This window comes from Callorhinus ursinus, unplaced genomic scaffold, assembly GCF_003265705.2.
Source record: "Callorhinus ursinus isolate GAN/ISIS: 27379988/994484 unplaced genomic scaffold, GSC_fseal_2.0 scaffold102, whole genome shotgun sequence".
Classification (NCBI taxonomy): domain Eukaryota; kingdom Metazoa; phylum Chordata; class Mammalia; order Carnivora; family Otariidae; genus Callorhinus; species Callorhinus ursinus.
In genome coordinates, this window is record NW_027397164.1 from 1,234,465 (window position 1) to 1,260,753 (window position 26,289).

General features: G+C 52.0%; 1 protein-coding gene across 3 annotated transcripts; it reads right to left on the minus strand.

Annotated features, from left to right (window-relative positions):
- Positions 1 to 1,490: 1,490 nt before the first annotated feature.
- On the minus strand, positions 1,491 to 21,274 carry KIF18B (kinesin family member 18B). 3 transcript variants are annotated; one of them, XM_025861966.2, is made up of 17 exons: positions 21,147 to 21,254; positions 15,346 to 15,415; positions 12,025 to 12,351; positions 11,253 to 11,410; positions 10,807 to 10,911; positions 10,522 to 10,632; positions 10,243 to 10,440; positions 9,908 to 10,084; positions 9,262 to 9,336; positions 9,030 to 9,130; positions 8,380 to 8,560; positions 7,918 to 8,033; positions 5,117 to 5,316; positions 4,357 to 4,879; positions 3,313 to 3,402; positions 2,724 to 2,827; positions 1,492 to 2,524 (listed from the first exon to the last, which is right to left on the minus strand). In XM_025861966.2, exons 2-17 carry the CDS (start codon positions 15,386 to 15,388, stop codon positions 2,412 to 2,414), a joined length of 2,622 nt encoding a protein of 873 aa, XP_025717751.1. In that variant the 5' UTR covers positions 15,389 to 15,415; positions 21,147 to 21,254; the 3' UTR covers positions 1,492 to 2,411. The 3 variants fall into 3 exon arrangements, with proteins under 3 accessions (XP_073745256.1, XP_025717751.1, XP_025717753.1); XM_073889155.1 differs by lacking the exons at positions 7,918 to 8,033; positions 8,380 to 8,560 and adding an exon at positions 18,357 to 18,481 and having other exon boundaries at positions 1,491 to 2,524; positions 21,147 to 21,274; XM_025861968.2 differs by lacking the exon at positions 15,346 to 15,415 and having other exon boundaries at positions 1,493 to 2,524.
- Between the last annotated feature and the right edge of the window lie 5,015 nt (positions 21,275 to 26,289).

Genomic DNA, 26,289 nt, shown 5'->3' on the forward strand with positions numbered 1-26,289 from the left:
GCAGCGAGCACTTGCAGCCCGACCTCCTGTGATTGAGGGCAGGAGCCACACGTCCTTAACTCCATTGGCAGAGTCTTTGTACATTTAATGGGTCACCCGAGAGCACATTTTGCACCACGGAGCCACAGATGTTTGCTGAGCCAATGGCCGGTTGCAGAACAGCCTTGTCAAGAGTGACCCCTGCCACTGGCAAGCTGCCCCCAGCCTAGGCGAATTCTGCCTCGTGCAACGGACCCCGTTGCGCGAGGCTTGCCCTTTTGGCCCTCGTTACCAGCCACCTTGCCCTGTGCCTGCTGCCTCGGTGCTTGCAGGGGTGATGGTGACCATCAAATGAGATAATGTATGTGAGCGCCCCAGGAAATGGGCAAGTTATTCAATTTGAATCCGACCAGCGCTCGGCGAGGCCTCCGAAGGTCAAGGCACCACGCCAGGCCGCTGGGGGCTACAGATGGGAGGCTGTAGCGGCTTCTGTGGGAATCACGGTGCACCGGGAGAAAAAAAAAAAAACAACTCATTAAGACTAATTGGAGAGGCGGGAACCCCAGGCACGCGGAAAGAAAAGATGCCTGTTCGCTTCTAAAGGGAAGCAGCTCGGTGTCACGTGAAGAACCAGACCTTGGTCTGAATCCTGGCGCCGCCACTTGCTGTCTAACCCTGGATGTGTTCCGTGAACCTTCTCGAGTCTCTCTCCTCGTTATACCTTGTAGGGTCGCGAAGTTTTGTGCACTGCCTGCAGCAGGGAGGGACCCAGGGCTCCTCTTGGGTGTTATTCTCTCTCCTCCTCCAAAAAGGAGGCAAAACTGGATGGGGCAGGGCTCACTAGGTAGAGGGGGAAGCTGCTCCCCCAGCACAGCGAGGACTCATTTGAAACTAGCTGCGTTATTTACACACTGCTTACACACACTTACACACACTGCTAAATGCCTTTAACATGTTTGTTTTCTGAAGCAAGTTAAACACAGACTCCCATCATCCTGTTGACACTACTGATTCAGCCAGCTGCACCTTCCTAGAGAGACAGAGGTAAACTTGGGTTGAACCCTCACAATCCGAACGGGTGCAGAGGAAAGCCACGAACTGAACCAGGGTGGGAGTGGGGCTTCCAGAGCTGCGGGGAGGAAGACTACGCAAGGTTCCAGTGGTCAGGGCTTAGCCTAGGGCCTCACCTGAGACCCAGGGCCCCTCGACACTGTCGTCTCTGACAGCAGCTTACGCCCAAGGCCGCAGAAGGATGGAGCAGGCCTGTCAGTGTGATGGCTTCTTCACCCGCTCAGGAACAGAGGCCCTTAGGGGAAGATGGGGCTGCAGAGTAAAGAGCAGGGCTCACCCCTTAGGCCCCAGCCTAAGGCCCTGGGAGGAGGCAGTGGGGGACGTTTTCTATACTCAGAAGTTTCTTGAAGTCTGCAAGAGTGGGGAGGTGTTGCTATCCCGCGTAGGTACACAGAAAGACACATACACTGAGGTTGGAGATGGTTTATTAATCATTATAATAAAAAACATATCTATATCTACATGTACATATATATGTATATATGCAGAAATAAAGGGTCAGAGAATAGAAACCCAAGATTAACCATGCTCACATCCAGGTGGGAGCCTTAAAGCTGAATGTCCCTTTCTTCTTTATACTTCTTTTTACACGGAGTATGCATCCTGTTCGCAATAGGGCAGAAACAATAAAGCTGTCTTCATTTGGAAATCAAGACACTACTATCATCTGTATCATCACCAGGATGGTGGCCTGGGGCTGGGGCCCCTGCTCCAGGCCACAGGGATGAGGCTGAAGGTGCCTCCCTCTCTCATCAACCAGGGAGAGTTGAGCTGGGAGCCCCTGCCACATCCCCATCCCTTCCCTACTGCACAGAGGCCATGAGTGCACAGAGCCCTCTGTCAGATGGGAGGTGGGGAGCAAAGACCCCCAGAGCCACCTGTTTTCATGGAGAGTGTTGTGAACTGGGGGGGGAGGGGTATGATGGCTGCACCTTTATTTTTTTTCTTTTCTTTATTTTTAAAAAGATTTTATTTATTTATTGGACACAGAAGGAGAGAGCACAAGCAGGGGGAGTGGCAGGCAGAGGGAGAGGGAGAAGCAGGTTCTCTGCTGAGCGGAGAGCCCCACGTGGGGCTCGATCCCAGGACCCCAGGATCACGACCTGAGCTGAAGGCAGACACTTAAACGACGGAGCCACCCAGGCGCCCCAGTGGTTGCACCTTCAAAATGTTACCCCTCGAGATGAATATATACATGCTGAGAAGCTGAATATAACAAGAGATTGATAAAAAGGGCAGGTATCAGGATGAATGGCTGGTGGCGAATGTTAATAAAGGAAGAGGGCGTTGGCATTAACTGCTCCGAGCGGAGGAAGGGCCCCTGGTGCAGGCGGTTCTGGGGACCAAGAGGCGCCGGTGGGTCAGGACACCTTGGCGACACAGCTCCCAGATGAAAGGGCTCTCCTAATCCCCATCAGTTCCTGCTGGTTGCCAGGGCAGCGGGGACTGGAAGGGGGCTCTGCAGGCCAGTTGGCTGGGGCAGGCAGGGAGGGAGACAGTGAGGCTCAGTCCCGCGGCTCCCCGCCCCCACCTCTCTCATCAGGGTCCCTGCGATGCTGGGTAATACCCCAGGCCCTCCTTTCACCTGGGTCTTGGCCCACCCTGTGCCCTCCGGCTTCCCGTCTTCATCTGCCACCAGGGCCCCGACCATCCCGGTCCCCAGTGCCAGTCACCTGGGATCGCGAGGGGCCCAGCTGGTCTCTTCAAGGTACTGCTGGGGAGGCGCGCAATGCGGCTGCGGCCTCGGGCCACTCCCAGTGAGCGGGAGACTGAGGAACTGAGGGAGGGAAGGAAGGATGGACGGTAGGAAGGTCACAGCCGTGCCTGGGGATACAGGTCGGGGTAGGGGGTACAGCTGGATACTAAGCCTTGAGAGCAGGGCGAGGCTAAGCACCAAGGCCATATCTGAGGGCAGGAGAAGCAGTGGGGAGAGAGCTCGGTGGGGTGTGGGAGGGAAGTAGAGGTGAGGGGTGAGTGGTCTGTCCCCCAGTTTAACCAGTGAACACCGAATGTCCCCCTGAAGGAGGGGGAGCCTGTAGCCTTTCAATGAAGAAGGGAGATACCGTTCCCTCTGGTGTAATCCTGTACTAGCGAGGGCCAAAGGAACCTCCTTCAGTCAGGGAACCCGATGCTGGCCCTGCCCATGAGACCCCTGCTACCGGTTCCCAGGGGTCCAGAGACATAGCCGAGGCCTGTAGCTAGCTCAGTGCCCACTGCGCTGGTGAAAATTCTGTCTCTCCCGGTCTACCACCCCAGCCTCACCTGGCAGCTCGCCTCTTCTTGCGGGCTGAGGTCCCAGGGAAGGAAGGCGTTGGTTTGGGGCCTTTCATGGTGAACAGGGACTCAGGTCCACTGCGGGAGGGAGGAAGGTGAAGGAAGGCAGATCAGGAGGGAACCAGAAAAGGGCACCTCCTCCCTCCAGCCCCCAGCTTGGCGGGTGCGGAGGTTGGACAAGATGACCTCTGAGGTTTTTTCCTACTCAGAGGTGGATTCCTCTCTCTGCCTCACTTGGCCTGGGCTGACAGCTGAGTGACAGGCCTGTTCTGGGAGAACATCCAGATGTCAGTTTCTGAAACGTTCAGGGAACTGGAGTTCAAACAATTTGACCCTTCCACCTGCCTAGCTGTGAGCTTGTTACCGAGAGGTGGTTCAGGCCGTAGGAGGGGCAGGGGGTGCGGTGGGCAGCCTGCTGCCCTCAGCCTCACAAGTACAAGGTCAGTCTGCTGTTTGTTCTTCGCCTTAGACTGTCCTGAGCTGGTCACTGTTCCCCTACCCTGGCAGGTGGGTGGAAGGCGAAGGTGAGAGCTTCATCTTCTCACCGAAAAATGCTGAATAAAGTTTTCCGAGGATCCCCTTCCCAGTTCCAGATGCTGGACTGGAAGGTAAAATCTGGGGTGGAAATGGCAGAAATATGCATTTCTCAGTGGGACGTGAAACTAAGACTGGGCCAGCGGGTGTGAGTGTGCAGAGGAATAGAGAAGACTAGCCCCCCTCCTTATTCCTGCTCCTGCTGAGCCTCCCCGAGGTGGGGTGGGTCCCATTAGCCACTCGTGGGCATGCCACAAACCACCCAGAGCTGGCGGCTTTGAAGGCGGACAGACAAGGCAGGGCCCCTGAGAGGGGCAGCCCTCCTGGGCCTGGGGACTGACACCGGTCAGGCCGAAGGGAGGGAGACAGCAAACATAGCTCCGAGAGTCAGGCCGGCTTCCATTCCTCTTGGCAGCACACCTCTGTCCCTCGCTGACCCCAGGGAGCCCCTGCCTGGAGGGCTGGGAGGGAGGTTGGGTGGGAGGCTGGGACACCCACCTGGGGATGAAGGGCTGATCCAGCCTGTTCAGCTCCTGGGGGGCACTCTCCCAGCCAACACATTCATGGAAACTCGGCTTCGAGGGGGCCTCCTCTGAGAGATCAAAAGTGGCGTTGAGGTCCCGAGCAGGCAGGGCCAGAGGGGTGGAGCAGTTCTGCACAGCAGAGGGGCCCAGGGGCACCCGGCTTTTGGTGACTGTGGCTGGGCAGACGCGAGGGGAGTGGCAGAGCGAGGAGGGGGCTTTGGGGGGCGTGGGCCCAAGTGAGGGCTGAGCCTCAGGCAGGGACCCCCTCCTCAGGCAGGGCAGGAAGGACTGGCGCTGGCGCTTGGTCCCCGGCTTCGGGGCTGGGGAGCTGTCAGGCTGCGACGGGCTTGGTCTCCTCCTCCTCTTCTTCCCTGTGGGCCGCCGGGATGCCTGGGCTGGGGTGCGGTCGGGCCCCGGTAGGACCCCCAGGGTGTGCATGAGGCCGCTCAGTTGCCTTGCCACGGTCCGGGTCACGGGGCCAGAATAGCCTGGAGAATCTGGGGCACAGAGAAGGCGGGTGCTGAGGGAGATCCGGGACTGGCCAGAAGGAAGGCGCATCTGGAGAATTTGGGGAGAGAGACCCTGGAGCCACACGGGAGCCGCTAACTCCACAGGTGGGCCGCGAGCCCTGTGTACCCCAGCACAACCCAGCATCGGAGGTCCCCAGCCGCCCCTGGGTGCCAGCTGGGCCTTCGAGAGGGCACTGCTAGAGACAGAGCAGGGGCGAGACTCACCTGACTCGGAACACGGCTCCAGAGGTGCCTCCCTGGCCGGGCCAGGTGCGCCTGAGGCCTTTGCTCCCGGTTCAGCTTTTCCCTCTTGCACCAGCTGCTGCAGGGTCTCAAACTCTGCGATCATGTCGGGGGTCAGCAGGTTGGCCGCTTGGAGCAGGGAGTACTGTCGCCGTGCCAGGCACAGCACCTTCAGGGCCAACCTGGAGGAGAGGGAAGGGGGCCCCGGCCCTCCTCAGACCCAGCCCCATTGCTCCAGGTGTGGTGAGGAGCACGGGAGGGCAGGCCTCCCGGCTCCCTCCTGCTGTGCCTCGCTCCACCCTCCCAGCTGCGCTTCCTGCTCTGCCAGGCCCCTGCTGAAGCCCGAGGCTGGCAGAGACGGCCACAGGTAAGGTGGCGGGGGGGGCGGGCTTCGTCCCTAAATATGCCCCCCAACAAAGACAGGGACCTGGGAAGTAGAGAAAGGGCACTAAATGGCCTCGGACCAGAACGTCCGCGTCTCCTCTCAGCCCTGCCACTCACTGGCACTGTGATCTTGAGTAAGTTCATTGACCCAAGGGGCAACGTAAGGTAGCAGCAGGGAAGAGCTAGGCTCAAGTCAGCCTGCCGGCTCAAATCCAGGCTCCGACACTTCCCGCTGCGTGATCTTGGAAGCACTTCTTAACCTCAGTCTCCACATCCTTAAAACGGGGAAAACCAATGCACCCACGTCTTAGGGTTGTGGGAAGATGAAATGAATTTTGATATATACAGTATTTAATGAATACCTGACACATAAGAAGCACTGTAAGATTAATTATTTTCTGTAAAATGAAAACATCGACCTTGTGAGGGCAAGAGGAGATGGAATGAGATAGGCTGTGTTGGTCCTGGTTCTGAGAGGTCCCTCAAAATCGCACGCGGTCTGCACTCCCCACTTAGCGGTTGGGATCCCGAAAGAGCCCGTGGGAATCAATGCACACTTCACATGCACCGAGGGGCTATTTAAAGGGAATTATGAGGGTAATGCGATTATTGATGGTATAAGTTTAGATTCTAATAAAGCAAATTTCCTTCCTGTGAGGCACACCTATGATAAAAGAATGAACACAATTATCTCGGTGGGGATTATTCATGGCCAATAATTTATCCTCAGGTAGCGCTACCTGCCTGGACATCCCTGAGCCCCCTCCTCTGCCTTCAGTGTGTGCTCAGGGAATCCAAACTCATTTTTAAAGCAGCCTCCAGGCCTTTCTGAAGAAGGCAGGATATAAATTAAAAAGGACATAGCAGAAACTCATTCGACGTCTGCCTGAGCCACACATTATAAGAAGATTAGACCACTGAGAGAAGTAGGTGTCTAGGGAGAAAGGCACTGGCCTGGATGTTGGGTGACCCAGGCCTCGCCCTGTCCCTCAGGCCACGTGGCCCTGGGCGAATGCCTCAGAACCCGATCTGGCGAACGGGGAGCAGGTCTATACCGGGGGTTTCCAAACTAGATTTCAAGAAACCCAACAGAGGACATTGAAAATGGAGTTGCTCTGCCTTATCTGTTCTACATATTAAACTTCAGCATAAGATTCCATTTGAAGAAAGGACTTTGTAGCTAAAAAAATTCTGAAAAATCCACCGAACTAGAAAATCTAAGATCCACTCAGTGCCCCAGTGGTCTAAAGATTCTAAAGTCTAGAGCCAAAGAGAAATGATTTTCCATTATCTGGTTGTTAGGGTGTCTCCAAGTATGGAGATGATCTAGCTTGTTCTGCAGCCCCTGATACATGGGGTCTTCTGTCACATTTTATTAGTATCTATTATTAGCTCTCCTAAGAAGTAGGGAGAATGGAGACTATAATCCCCAAATCACAGCTAAGACCGAAGCACCTTGTCAGGGACCACAAAACCAGAGGCAAAGCGGGAACGAGAACCCTGGTGTCCTCTGTCTTCGCAACGGGGGGGGGGGGGGGGGGAACACCAGGGCCAGAGACCCTGACTCATCGGTGGGAGCCCTGGGGCCAAGGGGACATCCCGCCAGTGCATCCCTGCCACTCCAGGGCCCTGGGGAGTCAGCAGCAGGAGACAGATAATGAGCTGCTGATTATTCAGGCTGCAACATTTTTGCTGAGTCGGGAACAGACACTCCCCAACAAGAAATAAAATTAAACAGGCCCTTCTGTCCGGAAGCTTTAAATATACTGCCTAGCGTGACGCGTGCTGGGGAGGCAAGAGTGGGCCCGGCAGCCGCAAAGCTAAGTGGCAGGGGATTTATGTTCTAGGGGCCAAGGAAAAACATACTAGCAGCACCTCTCTATTAAGCACAGAAAGAAGGATCCAGAATCCATTTCTCTTTGGCTTTGGGTGGTGGTCTGTATTTACTTCTGAGAAGAAATGGCCATGATCTGTTGGTGAAGACACATGATAAACACCTGGCTCGGGAGGGCGGTCCCTTCCTCAGCCTGCCACCCAACTTCTCTTGGCTGCTTGGTTCCTCCCTGCAGAGGACAGGCAGCTCAGCCCCCAGACCGGGAAGCAAAGCGCTAGCCTGGGCAGCCCCGTGTTAACTTGGGGCTTGCCAGCCAAATTTGGGATGGAATTTGGTGTTTTGCTTGCCAGTTATGTAGAAGAATAGAAAGGACAGTAAGTAGACAGAGTAGGTGATAATGTCCAGTTCGCTGAAAGCAGATAAGGGACAGTGTTGAGGAAACAAAGTTGCAGCTCTTAACTAGGGCAGAACCAGAGCTTTTGCGATGTACTTAACACCGGCTCCTCCCCCAGGAGGATGGAACCCATCACCTCCCACCTTGAACCCCGGAGAAGAAGACACCTACTGCTTAGAATGGTCCCTGTCCAAGTTCTGTGGTGAGAGGCAGCCCACATCTGGCTTGGGCTGCAGGCTCAGGCCAGGGGACCTTGGCTGTGAGTGTCTGAGGGTCTGGACTGGAACCTAAGGAGGAAGGAAGTCACAGGTAGAGGGCCCAGGATGACCACCCTCCCCTACATAAGCAGATCTTAAAATCTTTTCCTCCTCCAAGGGTGGGAAGAATGGCTCTTGGACTGACTGGGTCCTAGTTGAGAATCTCTTTCCCAGGCCCCACCCTCCTCCCCGCTCTCTTCTGGTAACAGGTTTGCCCCTCACTGCAGACACAGAGGAGTTCCCCTTCCTGTACAGGATCTGGAAGCCCCCTAATGACTAGGATGCAAGACATCCAGGTAAGGAACCCAGAACTGAAGGGAGTCTACGAGTTGGGGAGGGCCATTGCTTCCAACATTCTACCACCTCCAAGTCCTACCTCCTCCTCCACTGGGCCTTTGTCCTTGTCTCCTTGGGGCAGCTCCTGGTCTGGAGAGTTCCCTTCCACAGCCCTCCCGACCTGGGTCTCTAGCCCCAGGCTCTCCTCTTGAAGGACGGCAGACCCTGGGCGGCGCTCCGGGGTGCAGGGCTGGCTGGGCAGGCGGGATGGTGAGGGGCAGCTGGGAAGCCCCGGAGGGGACAGGAGCGGGTGTTGAGAGGTGGGAAAGCAGGGAGGGGCAGGGTCTCTGTGGCACCAGGTGGAATAGGGCCCAGCTTGGGTAACAAGGGGGCAGTAGCAGAGGGTGGGAGGAGTTGGTGATTTCCTGGTTTAGGAAACAATGATGCCTCCCCCTTAACTACACCTTCTTTTAAGTAGTATATGCTGCTTAGATGGGCTGGGGGTGTCACGTACTCATCTGACATGGAGGATTTTTTTCTATTTTGATGTTACTGTCTAGAATGCACTGTGTCACATGAGAGAGCACTAGCAGTGACAATCAGTGTCTTGTCACCTAGAGTGTCACCAAGAGTGACGATCAGTGTGCTGGATACGGGCTGGGAACCCCGGACCCCGGGTGGCAGCACAGAGCCGGAGAACGGGGGCTTTCCCTGCTGAGCTGAAGGGGCAAGCATGGCTGCAGGACTCACAGTTGCTGGGAAGGGCCCGATTTGGGGGATTTCGGGAGGCCCTGCGATGGGGTCCTGGCTCTCGCCTCATATACTTGGAGCTTCTCCCTCAGGGCGGCCACCTGCAATCAAAGCAACGCAGCCCCTCAGAGCCCCAGGTGGGCGCAGACGACCCCACGGCTCGTCTCTGGCTCTCCTGTACCTGAGCCGGGCGCCCTGCCTCCCGGTCAGGCTCTCCAGGCGGCCTCCTCACCTCAGCCTGCAGCTGCTGACAGATGGTGGCATACTGACTGATGTGACAGTCCAGGCTGATCACGTTGCTCTTAAGCTGAGATGGTGGCACAGGGGAGAGTTTCGCGTGTTCGTTCACAGCAGCTTTTGGCAACCACTTCCAATGGCCAGGCACTGTGCGAGGCGCTTCCCTCACATTCCCTAGACTCACCCTCCCGAGGGGGAACAGACTGGGGAAGGGCAGTGAGTGGCTTGCCTGACACCACAGCAAGAGGCAGAAGGATGCTTTTGAACCCAAGACCCCTGACTCCCTGACCAATACACCCTCCCTAGGCCAGGGCAACTCACCGGACAGCACTTGGCCACCCCCTTCTGTTGTCACCCTCTTGAGACAATTCTGCCCCGGGCAGCCCACTGCTATGGTATCTTACTCTTTTTGTCAAGTCTGGAGACTGTCCTGCCTCTACCCCCCAAGTTGGAGTCTTCCCAAGGATGGGGACTGCGTCGCTTCTATCACAAAGAATTTCCCTGAAGACGGAGGCTAGGGAACTTCTTCCCCCTGCCTTGGGGGAATGCGTGCTCCAGGTATTGGAGGAAGCTGTGTGGGTCCCGTCCCTTCCTCCTCCTGCCCCCCTGCACCAGGTTGGCCATTTCTGGCCGGCACACACCGCGAGCTTGATCTCCTTGGCGCGGTTGGCGTATTTGAGGGTGTTGTAGGTGTCCTCGTAGGTCAGACTGGAGGGGCTGACGGTAGCGATCATGACCGTGTGGCAGTTGCCCCCGATGGAGTCCTTGAGCAGACGGGTCAGCTTGCTGTCCCGGTAGGGCACGTGAGACTTGCGGCCCTGGGGCGACAGCAAGAGGGCATGGGGGGAAGGTGGCTGGACCAGAGAGATCCAGGCTGAGACCCGGCAGCCGTTGACCCAGGGCCGGAGGGAAGGACCCCAGGCTTCGGGCACTCAGTTGCTGTCCTGGGCAGGCCCCAGGGTCTGTGCAGTTTTACCTTTGCGTCGGCCAGGGCATTGAGGACATTGATGAGGGCCAGCAGGGAACGGTTGATGTTGGCACCCTCCCGCAGCCGCTCCCCCTTTGCATGGGTGCTGGAGGCCCGCTCTGAACCGGCCAGGTCAATCAGGCTCATCTTGGCCACTCGAAGGGCCTGAGTCAGGCCTGGAACCCGGTCCTGCTGCTTCACGAAGATCTGGGGGGCAGACGGCAGGGGTGAGGGGGTGCTGGGCATCAGGAGCCCCAGCTTCAGGCTCTGAGCCGCCACTGCTCTCACCTGGAAGATGGCGTGGGAGCGGGACGAAGTTGCGTTGGCGTCGGTCGGGTGCTGCGTGCGGTTGCGGTTCCCCCTGGTCAGCAGCTCCAGCAGCTGCTCAGCTGAGGTGGGCTGCAGAGGAGATGCCCGGGCAGGGTGCTGTGGTCTCCCCGGCCAGGGCTTTTCTCCCAACCGGAAGAGCTGCTCTTCAGAACCACCCCTGGATTCAGGGCACCCCCAAACTGCCTGGTGAGAGAACCCTGGGGAACCAACGCTGCTCCTGCCACCCAGGCACCCATCTCTCACCTGGTGGAAGGAGAGTCCTTGCACCACCACACCCTTGTCGGGGTCCTCCCGGATGGCAAGGGGCCCCTTGGGCTCCAGGAGGTCGTGGATCTGCTCATTGTACACCTGAGGAGAAAGGAGGCAAGGGAGAAGCCTGAGCGAAGGCCCTTCAGGAAACCTCTCCCCAGAGGCCGGGGGAGGGGCCGAGGTGCAGACAGGGAAGCACGGCAGGACGCCGCGCCAGGAGTGGCCCTCTGCAGGACAATGGTATGCAGTGAGAGTGGGACAGGCAGGCTTAGTCCCAGTGCAGTCTCTCTCAGAGCCTCATCTGTGCCCCTGGGCTCTCAGCGGGCCCGTCTGCCCACTTCCTCCCGCCCTCTCTCCCACTCTCAGTCTTCTCCCCCCAGCTTCAGCGGTGCTGAGAATGAGAAGTGGGGCTGCCCACGTCTGGGAGGGAACAGCCCTACCTCCTGGTAGCTGATGAGCACCTCGAACCGCTTCTCCTCCTGGTGGGCCTCAAGCCGCCTGTAGAGTTCCATGGTCGTCAGGTACATGATGCCGGGGTCCCCCTCTCTTCCCAGCATGGTGTGTGTCTTCCCAGCCCCCGTGGCCCCATAGGCAAACACTGTGGAGGACAGAGTCGGGGGACGGTGGCGGCAGGGCCGGATCCACCTTCCCTAGGGGTCCCCCTGTGCAACCCAGCCCAGGCCCCCTTCTCCCCAGGCCCCTTCCTTTGCCTTCCTGTGCACAGTTCCACGGCTCCTACCCACTCGCATCCCGCCGCGTTCACACTGCAGCTTTGCAGGTCCCCGTGCCTATGGCCTGGCTCCCCGTGGACCTGTGGATTCCGTGGGCCTGTGGGAGCTTCTCCCTCCCCCGGGGGAGCCTTCTCCAGGCTAGGCAGCTTCCTCTGACGAAGGCCTGACGTTCTGTCCCCTCATATCACTGACCTCAGTTTACAGTCACACATTTGTGGGGGTGATTTGTGATTAGTATCTTCTCCCCCCTCTAGAATACAAGCAGCTAGAGGACAGGAACCCCATCTGTGTGATCCCCTCCTTAGAGCCCAGGAGGGCGTGTCACACACGGGAGAACGAAAGGGCCAGCACCCTCATCAGCAAGTGCCCAGCCGAGGGGAAGGAGGGCACAGTGACGTGACGCACGAAGCCCTCAGAGGGAAGCAGGGAGGCCAGGCCGCTCGCAGCCGGGGCTTTGCCTCCTCCCTGTTCCGGCTCTCACCTGAGCAGTTGTAGCCCTGGAGGAAGCTGTCCAGAACGCTGTGGGTGGTGTGCTGGAACACATCCTGTTGAGTGGCCCCCTCACCAAAGATCCGGTCAAAGACAAACGTCAAGTCTCTGCCCTTCTTCTTGGGGCCATCATGGGTGCTGCCACACTTCAGGCCAAGGAAGCCCCTGTCGGGCTCCTCAGGGTCAAACACCAGCACCCGCTCATCCACCACCTGAACCACAGGCCGCCGCTGACTCTCCAACTCCCGCAGGGTGGGGGGCCGGACCCGCACCACCACCCGCACCTTGCTGTCCTCCACCAGCGTCACCATGGCGACACCTGGGGGACACACAACAGAGAGGAGGACTGATCTGACCCCAGCCCTGACGAGGTGCACCCTCAGCCTAGCTGGCGTTTGAGGACCTTCTCCCACTCCCTCCCCAACGGCCGATCTCCATGTGATACCTCAAGAGAATAAGAATATTATTATTAATAAATCTCTCTTTCTCACTTGAAATGCCACCTTTGTCATATACAGATGACTTGAATTTTTCCAGAGGTGAATGGCTGGGCTATTATGTTCCACTGATCTGTCTACTCCTGTGCTACACTCTTTCTTTTTTTTTAAAGACTTTATTTATCTGACAGAGAGAGAGACACAGTGAGAGAGGGAACACAAGCAGGGAGAGTGGGAGAGGGAGAAGCAGGCTTCCCGCCAAGCAGGGAGCCCGATGTAGGGGCTCGATCCCAGGACCCTGGGTATCATGACCTGAGCCGAAGGCAGACGCTTAACAACTGAGCCACCCAGGCGCCCCTCTTTCTCATAATTTTCTTAACTATTTTCAGGCATTTATTGTTCTACTTGCCTTTAAGAAAATGTTATCAATTCCATCCCCAACCCAGAACACCACCCCCTCCCACCCTATTGGAATTACAAGCAGAATAGTATTGTTTAGATATTTATTTTATATTAAAATTTTTCACGCAGGGCGCCTAGGTGCCTCAGTCGGTTAGGCGGCCGACTCTTGATGTTGGCTCAGGTCATGATTTTATTTTATTTATTTATTTATTTATTTTTAAGATTTTATTTATTTATTCATTTGAGAGAGCGAGAATGAGAAAGAGAGAGAGCACACGAGAGGCGGGAGGGTCAGAGGGAGAAGCAGACTCCCCGCCGAGCAGGGAGCCCGATGTGGGACTCGATCCCGGGACTCCAGGATCATGACCTGAGCCGAAGGCAGTCGCTTAACCAACTGAGCCACCCAGGGGCCCTTTATTTATTTTTTTAAAGATTTTTATTTATTCATTTGAGACACAGAGTTACAGAGAGAGAGAGAGCGAGAGAGAGCAGGAGCAGGGAGAGAGGCAGAGGGAGAGGGAGAGGGAGAAGCAGGCTTCCCGCGGATCCAGGAGCCCGATGTGGGGCTCGATCCCAGGACCCTGGGATCATGACCTCAGCCGAAGGCAGATGCTTAACAGACTGAGCCACCCAGGTGCCCCTCAGGTCATGATTTTAGGGTCGTGGGATTGAGCCCCATGTCAGGCTCTGCACTCAGTGGGGAGTCTGCTTGGGATTCTCTCTCCCTCTCCCCCATCCCGCCAAAATAAATAAATAATTCTTTGGGGCACCTGGGTGGCTCAGTCGTTAAGCGTCTGCCTTCGGCTCAGGTCGTGATCCCAGGGTGCTGGGATCGAGCCCCGCATCGGGCTCCCTGCTCCACGGGAAGCCTGCTTCCCCCTCTCCCACTCCCCCTGCTTGTGTTCCCTCTCTTGCTGTGTCTCTCAAATAAATGAATAAAATCTTTAAAAAAAATAAAAAAAAACTTCATGCTAGAATATGTCTATCGCCTTTTATTCATTCAGATATTTCTTATGTCCCTAAGATTTTATAGGTTTTTTTTTTAAGATTTTATTTATTTGGCAGAGAGAGACACAGCGAGAGAGGGAACACAAGCAGGGGGAGTGGGAGAGGGAGAAGCAGGCTTCCCGCTGAGCAGGGAGCCCGATGCGGGGCTTGATCCCAGGACCCTGGGATCATGACCTGAGCTGAAGGCAGACGCTTAAGGACGGAGCCACCCAGGCACCCCCTAAGATTTTATAGTTTTTCATCTCTTTAGATAGGTTCTGTAATTGTCTTTTTAATATAATTTCCAAGTAGTTTAATTGCTCTTATGAACGGAGCACCTTTCCCCTTTTCCATACTGATTGCTAGTATGGAGAAACACAATTGATAATTATAGATTTGCCTTCGACCCACCACCCTTAAACTTTCTGATTAATTCAATTGTTTTTTATTAAAGCTTATTGGGTTTTCTGAGTACACAATTATATATCAGGGAGAAAAAAACACTTCTTTTTTTACTTTTCTTCTCCATGGTTATACCAACTATTTTATTTCTTATGTATTGCACTCCCTAGAACTTCCAAAACAATGTTGAATAATGATAATGGGCATCCTGTCTTGCTCTTGATCTTAAAGGAACTGGCGTTAGTGCTTCACTAATTAGAAATTAATTTTGGACAAATAGTTAATTATCATCATAGGAATTTCCTCTGCTCTTATTTAACTCAGACTTATCAGGAATGTCTAGAATTTTATTTAATGAGCTTTCAGCATCTCCTGACATGTTTATGTGGGGTTTTTTTTCTCCTTTATTTTGTTGATGTGGTAAACTTTTTGGTATTATTTTTGGCATCAAACCAACCATGCATTCTTGGGAAAAAATCCTACCCTGGACATACAGAAGTTTTCCATTTTTAAATGGCTAAATGTGTCAACCTTCTCTTTTATGGTTCTTATATCACGTTTAAGAAGACAGTCCTTCCCCAAGGTAATTTTCTTATATTTCTGTCTGATACTTTTTCTTTCTTACATTTAGGTCTTTATCCAGATGGAATTCATTTTTTTATGAATAAGGTTTCTAAATATCTTTTCTTTCCAAATGATAAGCAATTATATCACTTATTTTATTTATTTTTTTAAGGATTTTACTTATTTGACAGAGAGATCAAGAGCACAAGTAGGCAGAGCAGCAGGAAGAAGGAGAGGGAGAAGCAGGCTCCCCACTGAGCAAGGAGCCCGATGCGGGGCTCGATCCCAGGACTCTGGGATCGTGACCTGAGCTGAAGGCAGCCGCTTAACCGACTGAGCCACCCAGGGACCCCATCGATTTTATCTTTTATTGAAGTGCCATTCTTTCTCTACCCGCTTGAAATGGCACATTTAACAGAATTAAATTCTCAAATGAACATGAATTTATTTCTGGGCGCTCCATTCTTCCCTACTGATATGTTCCTTTTGCAGGAACTTGCTGTAGTTCTATTACACATCACCTTGTTCTTTTTCTTGACTGTTCTTGGGCATCTGGTCTTGCATATGATTTTGGAATCAGCTTACAGAATTCTGTGAAAAAAACCTGCTTAAGATTTTAATTGGGATTATTTTGAGTTTATAAATTAATATGAGGACAACTGACATCTTTACAATATCAAGCCTTTCTATCTAGGAACATTGTATCTCTTTTCATTATTCACTTTATAATCCTCAGTAAAATTTCATAGCTTTCCTCATATGAGTTTTGTCTATTTCTTGATAGGTTTATTACTGGTTATTGTCTAGTCTTTATTATATTGTGAATCAGCCCTTTTTTAAAATTGCATTTTCAGGGGAGCCTGGCTGGCTCAGTCAGTAGAATGTGCGACCCTTAATCTCAGGGCTGTGGGTTCGAGTCCCGCACTAGGTGTAGAGATTACTTAAAATTTTAAATCTTTAATGGGGCGCCTGGGTGGCTCAGTTGGTTGAGTGACTGACTCTTGACTTTGGCTCAGGCTGTGATCTCAGGGTTGAGCCCTGTGTCAGGCTCCCTGCTTAGCAGCGTGTCTGCTTGGGATTCTCCTCTCCCTCTGCCCCTCCCCCTGCGCTCTCTCTCTCTCTCTCTCTCTCTCTCTCACACACACACACACACACACACGCTTTCTCTCTCAAAATAAAATAAATACATCTTAAAAAAATAAAATCTTTAAAAAATAAATGAAAATAAAAAATAAGTAAAATTACATTTTCTAATTCATTTTTTTATTTGCCAGAATATAGGAAAGCAACAGCTTTCTGGATGCAGATCTTGTACCTGGCCACATTACTGATCTCTCTAATAGATTGTCATTGATTCTCTTAGGTTTTTCAATTAAATGATGATATAGTTTGCAAATAATGACAGTTACTTCCTATTTTTAGCTCTTCTTTATTTAGTTCCCTACTCTCCACTGCCCATTAGGAACGGGCATTAAATTTTATCAAATGCTTTTTTGGCACAGGCTGAGATGATAACAGTGCTTCTCCTTTAATCTGTTTTTTTTTGGGGGGGGGGGTTTTTTGTTTTTGTTTTTTGTAGGCTCTGTACCCAATGTGGGGATCAAACTCTCAACCCTGAGATCAAGAGTCCCATGCTCAACCGACTGAGCCAGCCAGGTGCGCCATCCTTTAATCTGTTAATACAGGGGGTGACATAGACAGATTTCCTAATGTTGACCCCGTAATATTTCCAAACATTTATCTATTCCCTCTTGTATCCCCCTCACACCTCTCTCCCTGCTTTTTTCATTTCTCTTTCAAGCCAGCCTACCAAGGGTAGAGATGGAATTTCTGGAATGCAGGAGTCATGGCTATTCTGGAAAAGTTCAGCCCAACTCTTGGGATATATTAAGAGCGCTAAGGAACAAGGGCTGTTTCTGAAGGATATGAATAGACGAATGTTTTCCCGGGAAAGATTAGGTCCCACTGATAGGACCCAGGTCATTCAGGACCCAGGTCATTCAGCAAAGAAAAGTGAGATTTCTCCCCAGTACTCCAGTAAGTAACTCGTGTTTTCCGTTGAGAATGAGGCAGAATTGAGCTGATTTGAAACTCTTGTCCCCTACCCCACGTCTTAAATTCTTCCTCAAGCAGAATAAGGGAAAGATATCAACCAATAATCATCTTGTTACATTGTGTATTTCTTTCCCTGTCCCAGCCATCGGATTGCCATAATAAACAGAAGAGCTAAGTGCTCTCTATGGCAGGGGCTGTTTTTGAGCACCTTATGCGTACCATCTCCTTTTCCGCTCCATTGCAATCCCACAAGACAGATACTATTATTAGACTCATTTTTCAACGAGAAAATTGAGACAGAGAGGGGTAAGCAACTTTCCCAAGATCCCAAGGCTAGTAAGTGATGGAGCTTCGTTCCAACCCAGGCAGTCTGACTGCAGAACCTGCTCTACTCTGCCTTATAATGATATTATATATTACACTCTCATGATCACACTGTTGTACTATTCCCATGTTTGTATAATAATTATAATCCCTTTTATGTAACTGGCATTATGTATTCTGCAAACACTTTCAGATATATGGACTGTAGCTAATTTTCAACACCCGGAGAGAGTTCCTGTCTCCCATCTTTGCATTCCTGCCCCCAGGGAGCCCCACTCTTGTACCCAGAGAAGTAAGGGCAGAGGGTGCCTGGCCCCACTGTCTAGGTCTACGCTGTCTGGCTTAATGGCAGTCCCAAGCTCCCCCCGGGGAGGGTTTGAGCTGAGGAGGAGCCACAGAGCAGCCTAACATTCTAAGCAGGAAATTAAAAAGGGCACTGGCAACGGAGTGCGCATAACCTTTACAGTCCTCTCCTCTCCGCCTCCTGAGGGCCAGTGAGGCAGACTGTTCGCCTAATGAGATGTTTTCCTTCTTCCTGAGACTGCGCTGGGGGCACAGGGTGGGGGGGGTGGGTAGGGTGACACTTGGCAGGGCTGCAGCTGGAATGCCTGGGTCCTGGTGTCGGCTCTGCATCCGACCGCTGGGGAGCTCTTTCCACCAGCCACACCACGTCAATGTCACCTCAGCTTCCCCACTTTGAGAGCCAGAGAGAACACCTACTGATCTGCTCCCACCCCAGGGGGGTGGGGAGATTAATGAGAGAACGTTTGTCAAGTTTGCTTTGATCCCCGGTTGGAAAGAGCATTTCGGCCCAAAGTACAAGGGAGATGATTCTTTAATAAGATCTTCAGGGTTCTGAGCCAGCCACAGTCATGTCCTGTTTCTAACCCAGGGCAGCTCATTAAAACCCAGAGGCTAGTTCGCTGCTGAGCTGGGGCTGGGAAGCCAAGATTCAGTTGTTTTCGGGGTAGGCTCCTCTGCCCACTCTCTAGGGACAGGCTGAACAAGCCCCACCTCCCTAGAAGCCCCTGGAGAATTTCTGAGGACTTGGGATCTGCCTACAGACATTGGGAGCTGGGAAGGTGAAGGTGGCTAGCCCTTGGATGTTCTGTTTTCACAGGGGTTGCTGCAGCCCCCTTCCTCATTCCCTTACATCTCTCATATGTGTTTCTTGTCCACAAGCTTCAAGAGAGCAGGACCCCCGTCTGATGTAGTCTGTGCACCCCAGATAACTAGGCAACAGATCCAGCACACAGTAGATGCTGTATGGTGTTTGTCCTAGGAATGAATAAAAGCCAGAGAAGAGCAGGGTCTGAATCCAAAAGTTTAAAAATAATTACTATTATAGCTATCATTTATTGAGCACATAACTATGCATCAGGCACTATGCTAACAGCTTTACAAATGGTGTCATTTAACTTCTACAACAATCTCATTCTGTAGTTGCTGATACAATTGTTACAATCCTACTCTACAAGGGAAACTGAGGCTCAGGAAGGAACTTGTCACAGGGATGGTAAGTAGCAAGGCCAGAACCTGACCTTGTTCTGACTGTCACCAGAGGCATTACTCGTCAGTCATCCTAGGCTATTCTGCCCTGTAGCCCGGCTTTTGCAATTCCTACCTCCCCTTACTTTAGCACCCAGAGGGCACCATCCAAAGACCACTGGTTCTTTCTACAGGTGTTGTTCTGAGGAAGGAGCTGTATTCTTTTGCTTTTTAAATAGACAATCATAAGGCTGTAACTGATGATAATTTTGTTTATTTCTTTCTAACTTTATTTGTATTTCTTTCTCTTGTCTTACGGTTCTAGCTAGGACCTCCAGTACAACCCTGACTGGCGGCAACAATAGTGAACAATCTTATCTTTTTCCTAATTGTATAGGGGATGCTCCTGTTATTTCACTTTCTGTTGGTTTGAGGAAATTTACCTCTATTTCTAGTTTACCAAAAAAAATTTTTTAAAGATTTTATTTATTTATTTATTTGAGAGAAAGAGTGAGTGAGCACAAGCAGGGGGAGCGGCAGAGGGAGAGGGAGAAGCAGGCTCCTTGCGGAGCAGGGGGCCCGACACAGAGCTCCATTCCAGGACCCTGAGATCATGACCTGAGCTGAAGGCAGACGCTTAACCAACTGAGCCACCCAGGCGCCCCTTAAAGATTTTATTTACTTATTTTGAGAGAGAGAGAGAGAGAGAGAGAAAGAGAGAGCGTGAGTGAGCAGGGGCAAGGGGAAAGAATCTCAAGCAGACTCCACTTGGAGCCTGAGGTGGGGATCGATCTCATGACCCTGAGAACATGACCTGAGCTGAAATCAAGAGCCAGACATTCAACCAACTGAGCCACCCGGGCATCCCAAGTTTACCAAATTTTTAAAAATTCATGGATGGGTACTGAATTTTATTGAATTCTATTTCTGCGCCTAATGGGATATGTTTTCTTCTTTAATCTGTAAATGTCTAAATTGTATTAGATTTTCTAATCTTAAACCATTTTCATATTCCTGAGATAAAAGGTCATGATATATATATATATATTTTATATATATTGCTGGCTTCTGATTGCTAATATTTTATTTGAGATTTTCACAACTACATTTATAAAGGAGGATTGGCTGGTAACTTTGTCTGATTATTGGTATCACAAAATAGACTGGAACTGTTTTCTCTTTTTTTAAGGGAGAGTTTGTGTAAGATTAGAATAATTTCTTCCAATTGCTTATAAACTTCTGGTGGAGTTTCATGGGTGTTTTTTTGTTTTGTTTAATGGGGAGATTTTAAATGAATTCAATTCATTTGAATGGGGGGCGCCTGGGTGGCTCAGTTGTTAAGCATTTGCCTTCGGCTCAGGTCATGAACCCGGGGTCCTGGGATGGAGCCCGGCATCGGGCTCCCTGCTCAGCAGAAAGCCTCCTTCTCCCTCTTCCACTCCCCCTGCTTGTGTTCCCTCTCTCGCTGTCTGTCTCTCTCTGTCATATAGATACATAAAATCTTTAAAAAAATAAATAAATAAAAATAAATGAATTCAATTCCTCAATGGTCCTAGGTGTGTTCAAAATTTCCATAACTTGTGTCAGTTTCCTGTTTTTTTTCCTAGAAAATTGTCCAAAAGCATTGTCAAAAGGGTGTTCCACTGAAGTCTCTCTTTCTCTTTAATCCCCAAATAACTTAAGTTATGCCCCTATTTTCATTCCTAAGATCATTCTATGTTTCTTTTCCTTATATCACAATCAATTATTGCCAGAGGTTTGGTTTTTTTTTTTTTTTACAGTCTTTTCCAAGATACAGCTTTTGGTTAAGTTAATTCTATTACATAGTAAAATTCTATTTCATTAGTTTCTTCGAACCCCTTTTTTAAAAATTTCCTACACGTGTGTTCTGTTGTTTTGTTCTATCTTAAAGGGCCAAAAGTGCCAAAGGTAGGAGGAGAGGCATCCTAGGAGCAGTAGCACAAGGCATGGTTTTCTGTCATACGGATAGTCTTTCCATGCCTTCCTTTATTCAATCAAATATTTACTGAGCGCCCCAATAACTAAGTTTCGGCCGCTGGCACAGCTCTGCAATCAGTTCTTCCGTATGGATGTGCGGAGAGGGTCTTAGCTACTCCACACAGATGTGCAGGGGGTCCCAGGTCGCCAGTTCTAGCGAGGAGGAGGGCTTTCCACAGAGCGGGTGCACAGAGGGCCGGACCCCGTGCAGTTGTGTGGACTCAGTCCAGGTCCCGTACAAACGAGCAGAAGGATCCCGATCTCCATGCAGATGTGGAAGGAAGAGCCCTGCTCCCCGCACCGCCCCCCGTCCTGTTCAGAAGGAACCACCCAGAACCGGCTCGGTCTCCACGCTGCACCTTTGCGTCTGGCACAAAAGCTGCTTCCGCCCTGGGCGGCGGGATCCACCTGAGCGCTGGCGCCCGCGGGGCAGACTCCGCCGTGGGCCAGAGCTTACCCTTCGTCGGTTCCCCGCCGCTGCTGTCGCCGCTCGCAGCCGGGTCCCTCCGCCGCAGTCCGGAGCCCCAGACCACCCGAAAGCGCGCCCCACACCCTCCTCCCCACCCGCGCCAAGCTTGGTCCCGCGCCGCGCGTTCAAATTAGCCGGGTCGGCTCAACCGCGCTTCCCATTGGTCCCCGTCCGGATCGCTGATTGGCTGTTTCCTAAGTAACAAAGTAGCTCCGAGGCGGCGGGTGCCGTCAACTGTGCGCCTGCGCACTTCCCCTCCCCGCCTGCTGGTTTTGAGATCATCTCCGGGGCTGGCCTCCCCAGACCCGCAGAAACCTGTAGGGGGTTGGGGTGCCGGGGAAGCACGGCCCACCCTGTCGTACCTGGGGCTGGGTTCATCACCAGCTGCAGCAACCAGATATCAAATACATTTTCAGATCTTTTTCTGTGGGCTAAGACGGCATCTACTGATTCAAGATGGACTTTTTAGCCGCTGTCCAGGGGCTCTTCTCGCTCCGCGACCATCTCAAGAATGAACTTTGAGAACAACCTTAATGTGGAAAAGCCGGCGGAGACAGAGAAGGGCAATTCCACCCATTCGACGGTGTCAGGAATATCATGGACTGATTGTTAAATACGAGGCTCGGCCCCTTAGGGCACCGCCGGGTACCGCTGCCTCCATCCTTCATAACCGCTCGCCGCATGGATTCTGGTGAGCCAACCTCATACTGATCCTCAACGCTGGAGGTTGTGGAGGTCAAAGAGAGCCCTGCACTGAAATCAGGAAGCCTGATTCCAGTCACTAGTGCCTGAATCACCAATTAGTGCTGAGACTGCGGAAGCCACTGCTGCCCTCAGTTTCCTCATCCATAAAATGGGGTAAATATCCTGCCGTTCCTACTCACCTAACACGGCATGGATGTGAAAGCCCTCCAAACCCCCAACATTTGTAAGGGGATAGCTTTGTATGAATCTGATCAGGAGGAAACGGGCGGTGGCTGCCAGGAAGCCAGTTGCTCACCAGTTTCATTCACCTGATCTGTCCCCACTGGGACAATGAACAGGCATGCGAGAAGGCAAGAGGCAAACTTCCCTGGACCTGACATCAAGATAGTGGAGTCACTATTTAATACCTGGTTGATTTGACTCAAACTCTTCATTCACCTTCCTGGACCTCCCTTGCCTGCTATACAGTGGGATAGCATTGTTGTTTGGGGGAGAATAAAATGAGAAAACGATGCAAAGGTGCTGTCACTGTAAACCTACAAGAAAACTAGGGTATTCTTGCCATCTGCACTACCCAAGAGAAATATAACTGTTAAAGAATGGATTCCAGCTCAGGGGTCCCCTGCCCTCTCACAGGGGTATGCATTTTAACAGAAGTTAGGGGTGTGGTTGAGGAGCCAACAGGGGAACAAATTCCTCTTGTGTCCTTGTCAGCCAGGTCTTGCTTTGGTCAACTTTTGGTTTGGACAATTAGCTGGAGAAAGTGAGGTGAGGCAGGGAGCTGAGGCTGTCCCAGCTGTGGGCATCTTGTTACAAAGTTTAGAAATAATATAAGTGTAGCACTTTGCAGACATTCAGTGAAATGGTCCTAGGTGTTCTTGTGTTCATTCATCCAATAAGTATTTATTGGTGGACCCAGAAGATAGAGTGGTGAGTGATAAATGCCACCTCCTACCTTCACAGAACTTGCACTCTATGGGAGAAAATAGACAATTAAGCAAGTACTAAAAACGATGTGATATATGGGCTATCATGAGAACAGTAAAGGGGGTCAGGAGGAATTGGCATGCAAGTTGGAGCAAAAGCAGCTGTTCCTTGGATCTCAGAAGCCAAGGAAAAGGAATTTTGCAGGAGAGTCAAAGGAGCCCATGACACTGAGAAGCCTTGGTAGGGCCTGGCCAGGCCCACCTTAGTGGACACAAATGGAAAACCCCTGGACCCTACACTACCGATGTCGACAAAGGGAGATTAGCCTGGCATTGACCTAATCAGAATTTCAAGGCCTAGAACCCAGATGTGAGGGTTAGGTGAAGAATTTTTGCCTTGTATGGTGGCAGATATTTTTGAGCTGATATGGCCAATATGTTGTGGATATCTCACAATCCGCAACTGGCAAGATCCCCGACCCTAGATGCTCAGAGGAGGGGGGGCATGTTCTCTCCCCTGCACATTTTTCACTGCACATCCTTTGCACCCAGGTATGGCATTTGCTGCTTCAGATATAGAGCGATTTTATTTATTTTTTTTAAGATTTTTTAAAAATTTATTTGACAGAGAGAGCACAACAGGGGAAGTGGCAGGCAGAGGGAGAGGGAGAAGCAGGCTTCCTGCCGAGCAGGGAGCCCAATGCGGGGCTCGATCCCAGGACCCCGGGATCATGATCTGAGCTGAAGGCAGACACTTAACCAACTGAGCCACCCAGGCGCCCTAGAGCGATTTATTTATTTATTATTATTTTTAAAACCTGTTTTTAAAATGTTTTATTTATTTATTTGAGAGAGCGAGAAAGCACATGAGAGGGGGTAGGGTCAGAGGGAGAAGCAGACTCCCCGTCGAGCAGGGAACCTGACGTGGGACTCGATCCCGGGACTTAAGGATCATGACCTGAGCCTAAGGCAGTCGCTCAACCAACTGAGCCACCCAGGCGCCCGCCCTAGAGCGATTTAAAAAGATCCTTTAACCAAGTCCAAGACCTCGTTCAAGGTCTGGTCTAGCATGGAAGTCAAGCACAATGAAGATGGAAAAGTGTCCCCTCGGTTTATCAACAAGGAGGTCGTGGGTGGCCTTGGCAGGAGGAGTTGCAGTAGAGAGACAGCAGCGGAGTGGGAGGTGGGGAAGTAGTAACTACTCTTTTAAGGCGTCTGGCTGTCAAGGGGAGCAGAGGAAGGAGGTAGAGGCTGGGCGGAGAGGTGGGGTCAGGGAGGATTTTTAAGGAGAGATTTAAATGATGATGGGAGGGAGCTGATACTGAGTGAGCAGCTGAAGAGGAAGGAGAGGTGTGATTTTCCATTAGGTGAAGTCCCCAAGAAGGTGGGAGATACAGTGATCAACCATACCTGTTAGCCCAGTTGGGACTGAGGGGTTTACTGAATATGGGACTTTCAGTTTGAAAACCAGGACAGTCCTGGGCGAACAAGGACAGATTTGGTCATCCTGGTGGGAGGGCCTTGGATGCAGAGCACAGTGGCAGACTGGGCCCTGGAAGAAGGTGACGGCTCTCCCGTGGAGGCAAAAGGAGGAGAGGAGAGGCCCGGATGCAGAGAAGTTTGTGGATTTTACGGTAGAGGTCGGTGGGAGATAGGAGATATGATTACCCATTGGATAGTTAGCTTCACGTTCCATCTCCTGCCTTTGCTGCCAGGCCTGACACATAATAGGTACTCAATAAAACAGGCCGAAGGAATCAGTGAATGGAAGAGATCGGGGGTAGGCATCACAAGTTGGGTACCCTGTGGAGCAGACTCTGAGGCGGGGATCAGTGTGCAGGAAGTTTACTGGGGTGTGCTCTTGGAACGAACACACATGGAAGAGAAGGAAGGGAGGCAGGACTGGGCAGAGAGGGAAATTGAGCTGGGAGCTCTGAAGCTGGGGAGAGTCTTCAGGGTTGTCCTGAGTGTTAAGGGCCCTGCTAGGGGACCAGGCCTTTAAACCCCCATGTTGATCTGTCACTGGAAACAGGCTGCCCTGAGAAGTGGCCGGGACAGTGGGCAAGGCAGCTCCCACCAGCAGACGCCATCCCTGAAGGGGGCTGCTAGCTGCGAGCCACCTGCTGGCAGCACTCTCAGCAGCCGGGGATCTTCTGGTCCTGAAGGAGACCTGGGCAGTGCTCCATCATCAGGAGGTAGAAGTGTCACAGATGTTCGAATAGCTGCTCTTATGGTAGAATGGTTATTATGTGGCGGGCACAGTGTTATGCACCCGAGTCAGCCATTGTTATGTGGAAGATGCTCTCAGTAGGGCCTTGGCGACCCGCAGATGCCTGCCGGGGGGAGTTCAGGAAGCTTCATGGAAGAGCGGGCAAAGGACCTGGGCTTTGAATAATGAGCAGGTGTTCTGCATGCCGTGGAAGTAGCCCAGGGCCTAGAGGACCCATCCTTGGCTCTGGACAGGCAGGAGAGGTCTGTCACATCCAGGCTGGGGTCCTTACTCAGGGAGCAAAGGGGCCTGTGCCCTGGGGGCCTGGGAAGGAACCCTCAAATTTGCCCTTCACTATCTGGGGAAAGGCAGGAGCCCTGCCCCTGCACAAGCCAGCCAGGCAGCAAGCACTGTGGGAAGGGGTGCTGGGTGAGCTGGCTGGGGAGACGGCTCTGGCTGGAGGGAGTGAGATGCAACCCCTCTCCTACTCCGGAGAATTGGCCAGTCAAGAGGGCTGTTCCGGGAGGGTAAGCCACGTGACCTTGGGTGAACTAACTCACCTCTCTGTGCCTCAGTTTTCTCCTCCCCAAAAAGGGCGTGACACTGGTAACCACCTTCTGGGATTACTGTGAGGTTTAAATGAATGAATGCATTCAAAATTCTTAGAATAGGGGCACCTGGGCGGCTCAGGTCATGATCCCAGCGTCCTGGGATCAAGTCTCGCATCGGGCTCCTTGCTCCGCATGGAGCCTGCTTTTCCCTCTGCCTGCCGCTCCCCCTGCTTGTGTGCTCTCTCTCTCTCTCTCTGACAAATAAATAAATAAAATCTTTTAAAAAAATTCTTAGGATAGTACATACGCTGTTCTTATAACTTAGGGGTTGATACAGAGATGAGGATATATGTCATTCCTCCAGCTCCATTATTTCCCAAGTCCTTGGACAAGAGAAGAGAAAACACTCAGCTCCCTGGTTTTACCCCCACCAACCCCATCACCAAGAGGACAGCTTCAGCAACAACTTGGGAAAGGGGCACTGGTGGGGGCGGGGCAGGGCTCAGATTTCGAAGGGATAGACACTTTGTAAAACCTTTCCAAACGTTATGTAAGTAAAACTGTAAGCCTCCACTCAGCGGAGCTCCCTCAGAGTAACCCCTCCTGACAGTTTGAGAGACCTCCCCTGCCCCTCCAATAGCACTATGTCCAGGATGTGTCTGTTTGATCCCTGTGGGTGTCTTGAATCTCTGGATGGTTTCTTAGGCATCTCTGGATCCACACAAGCTAGGGCCTGACCC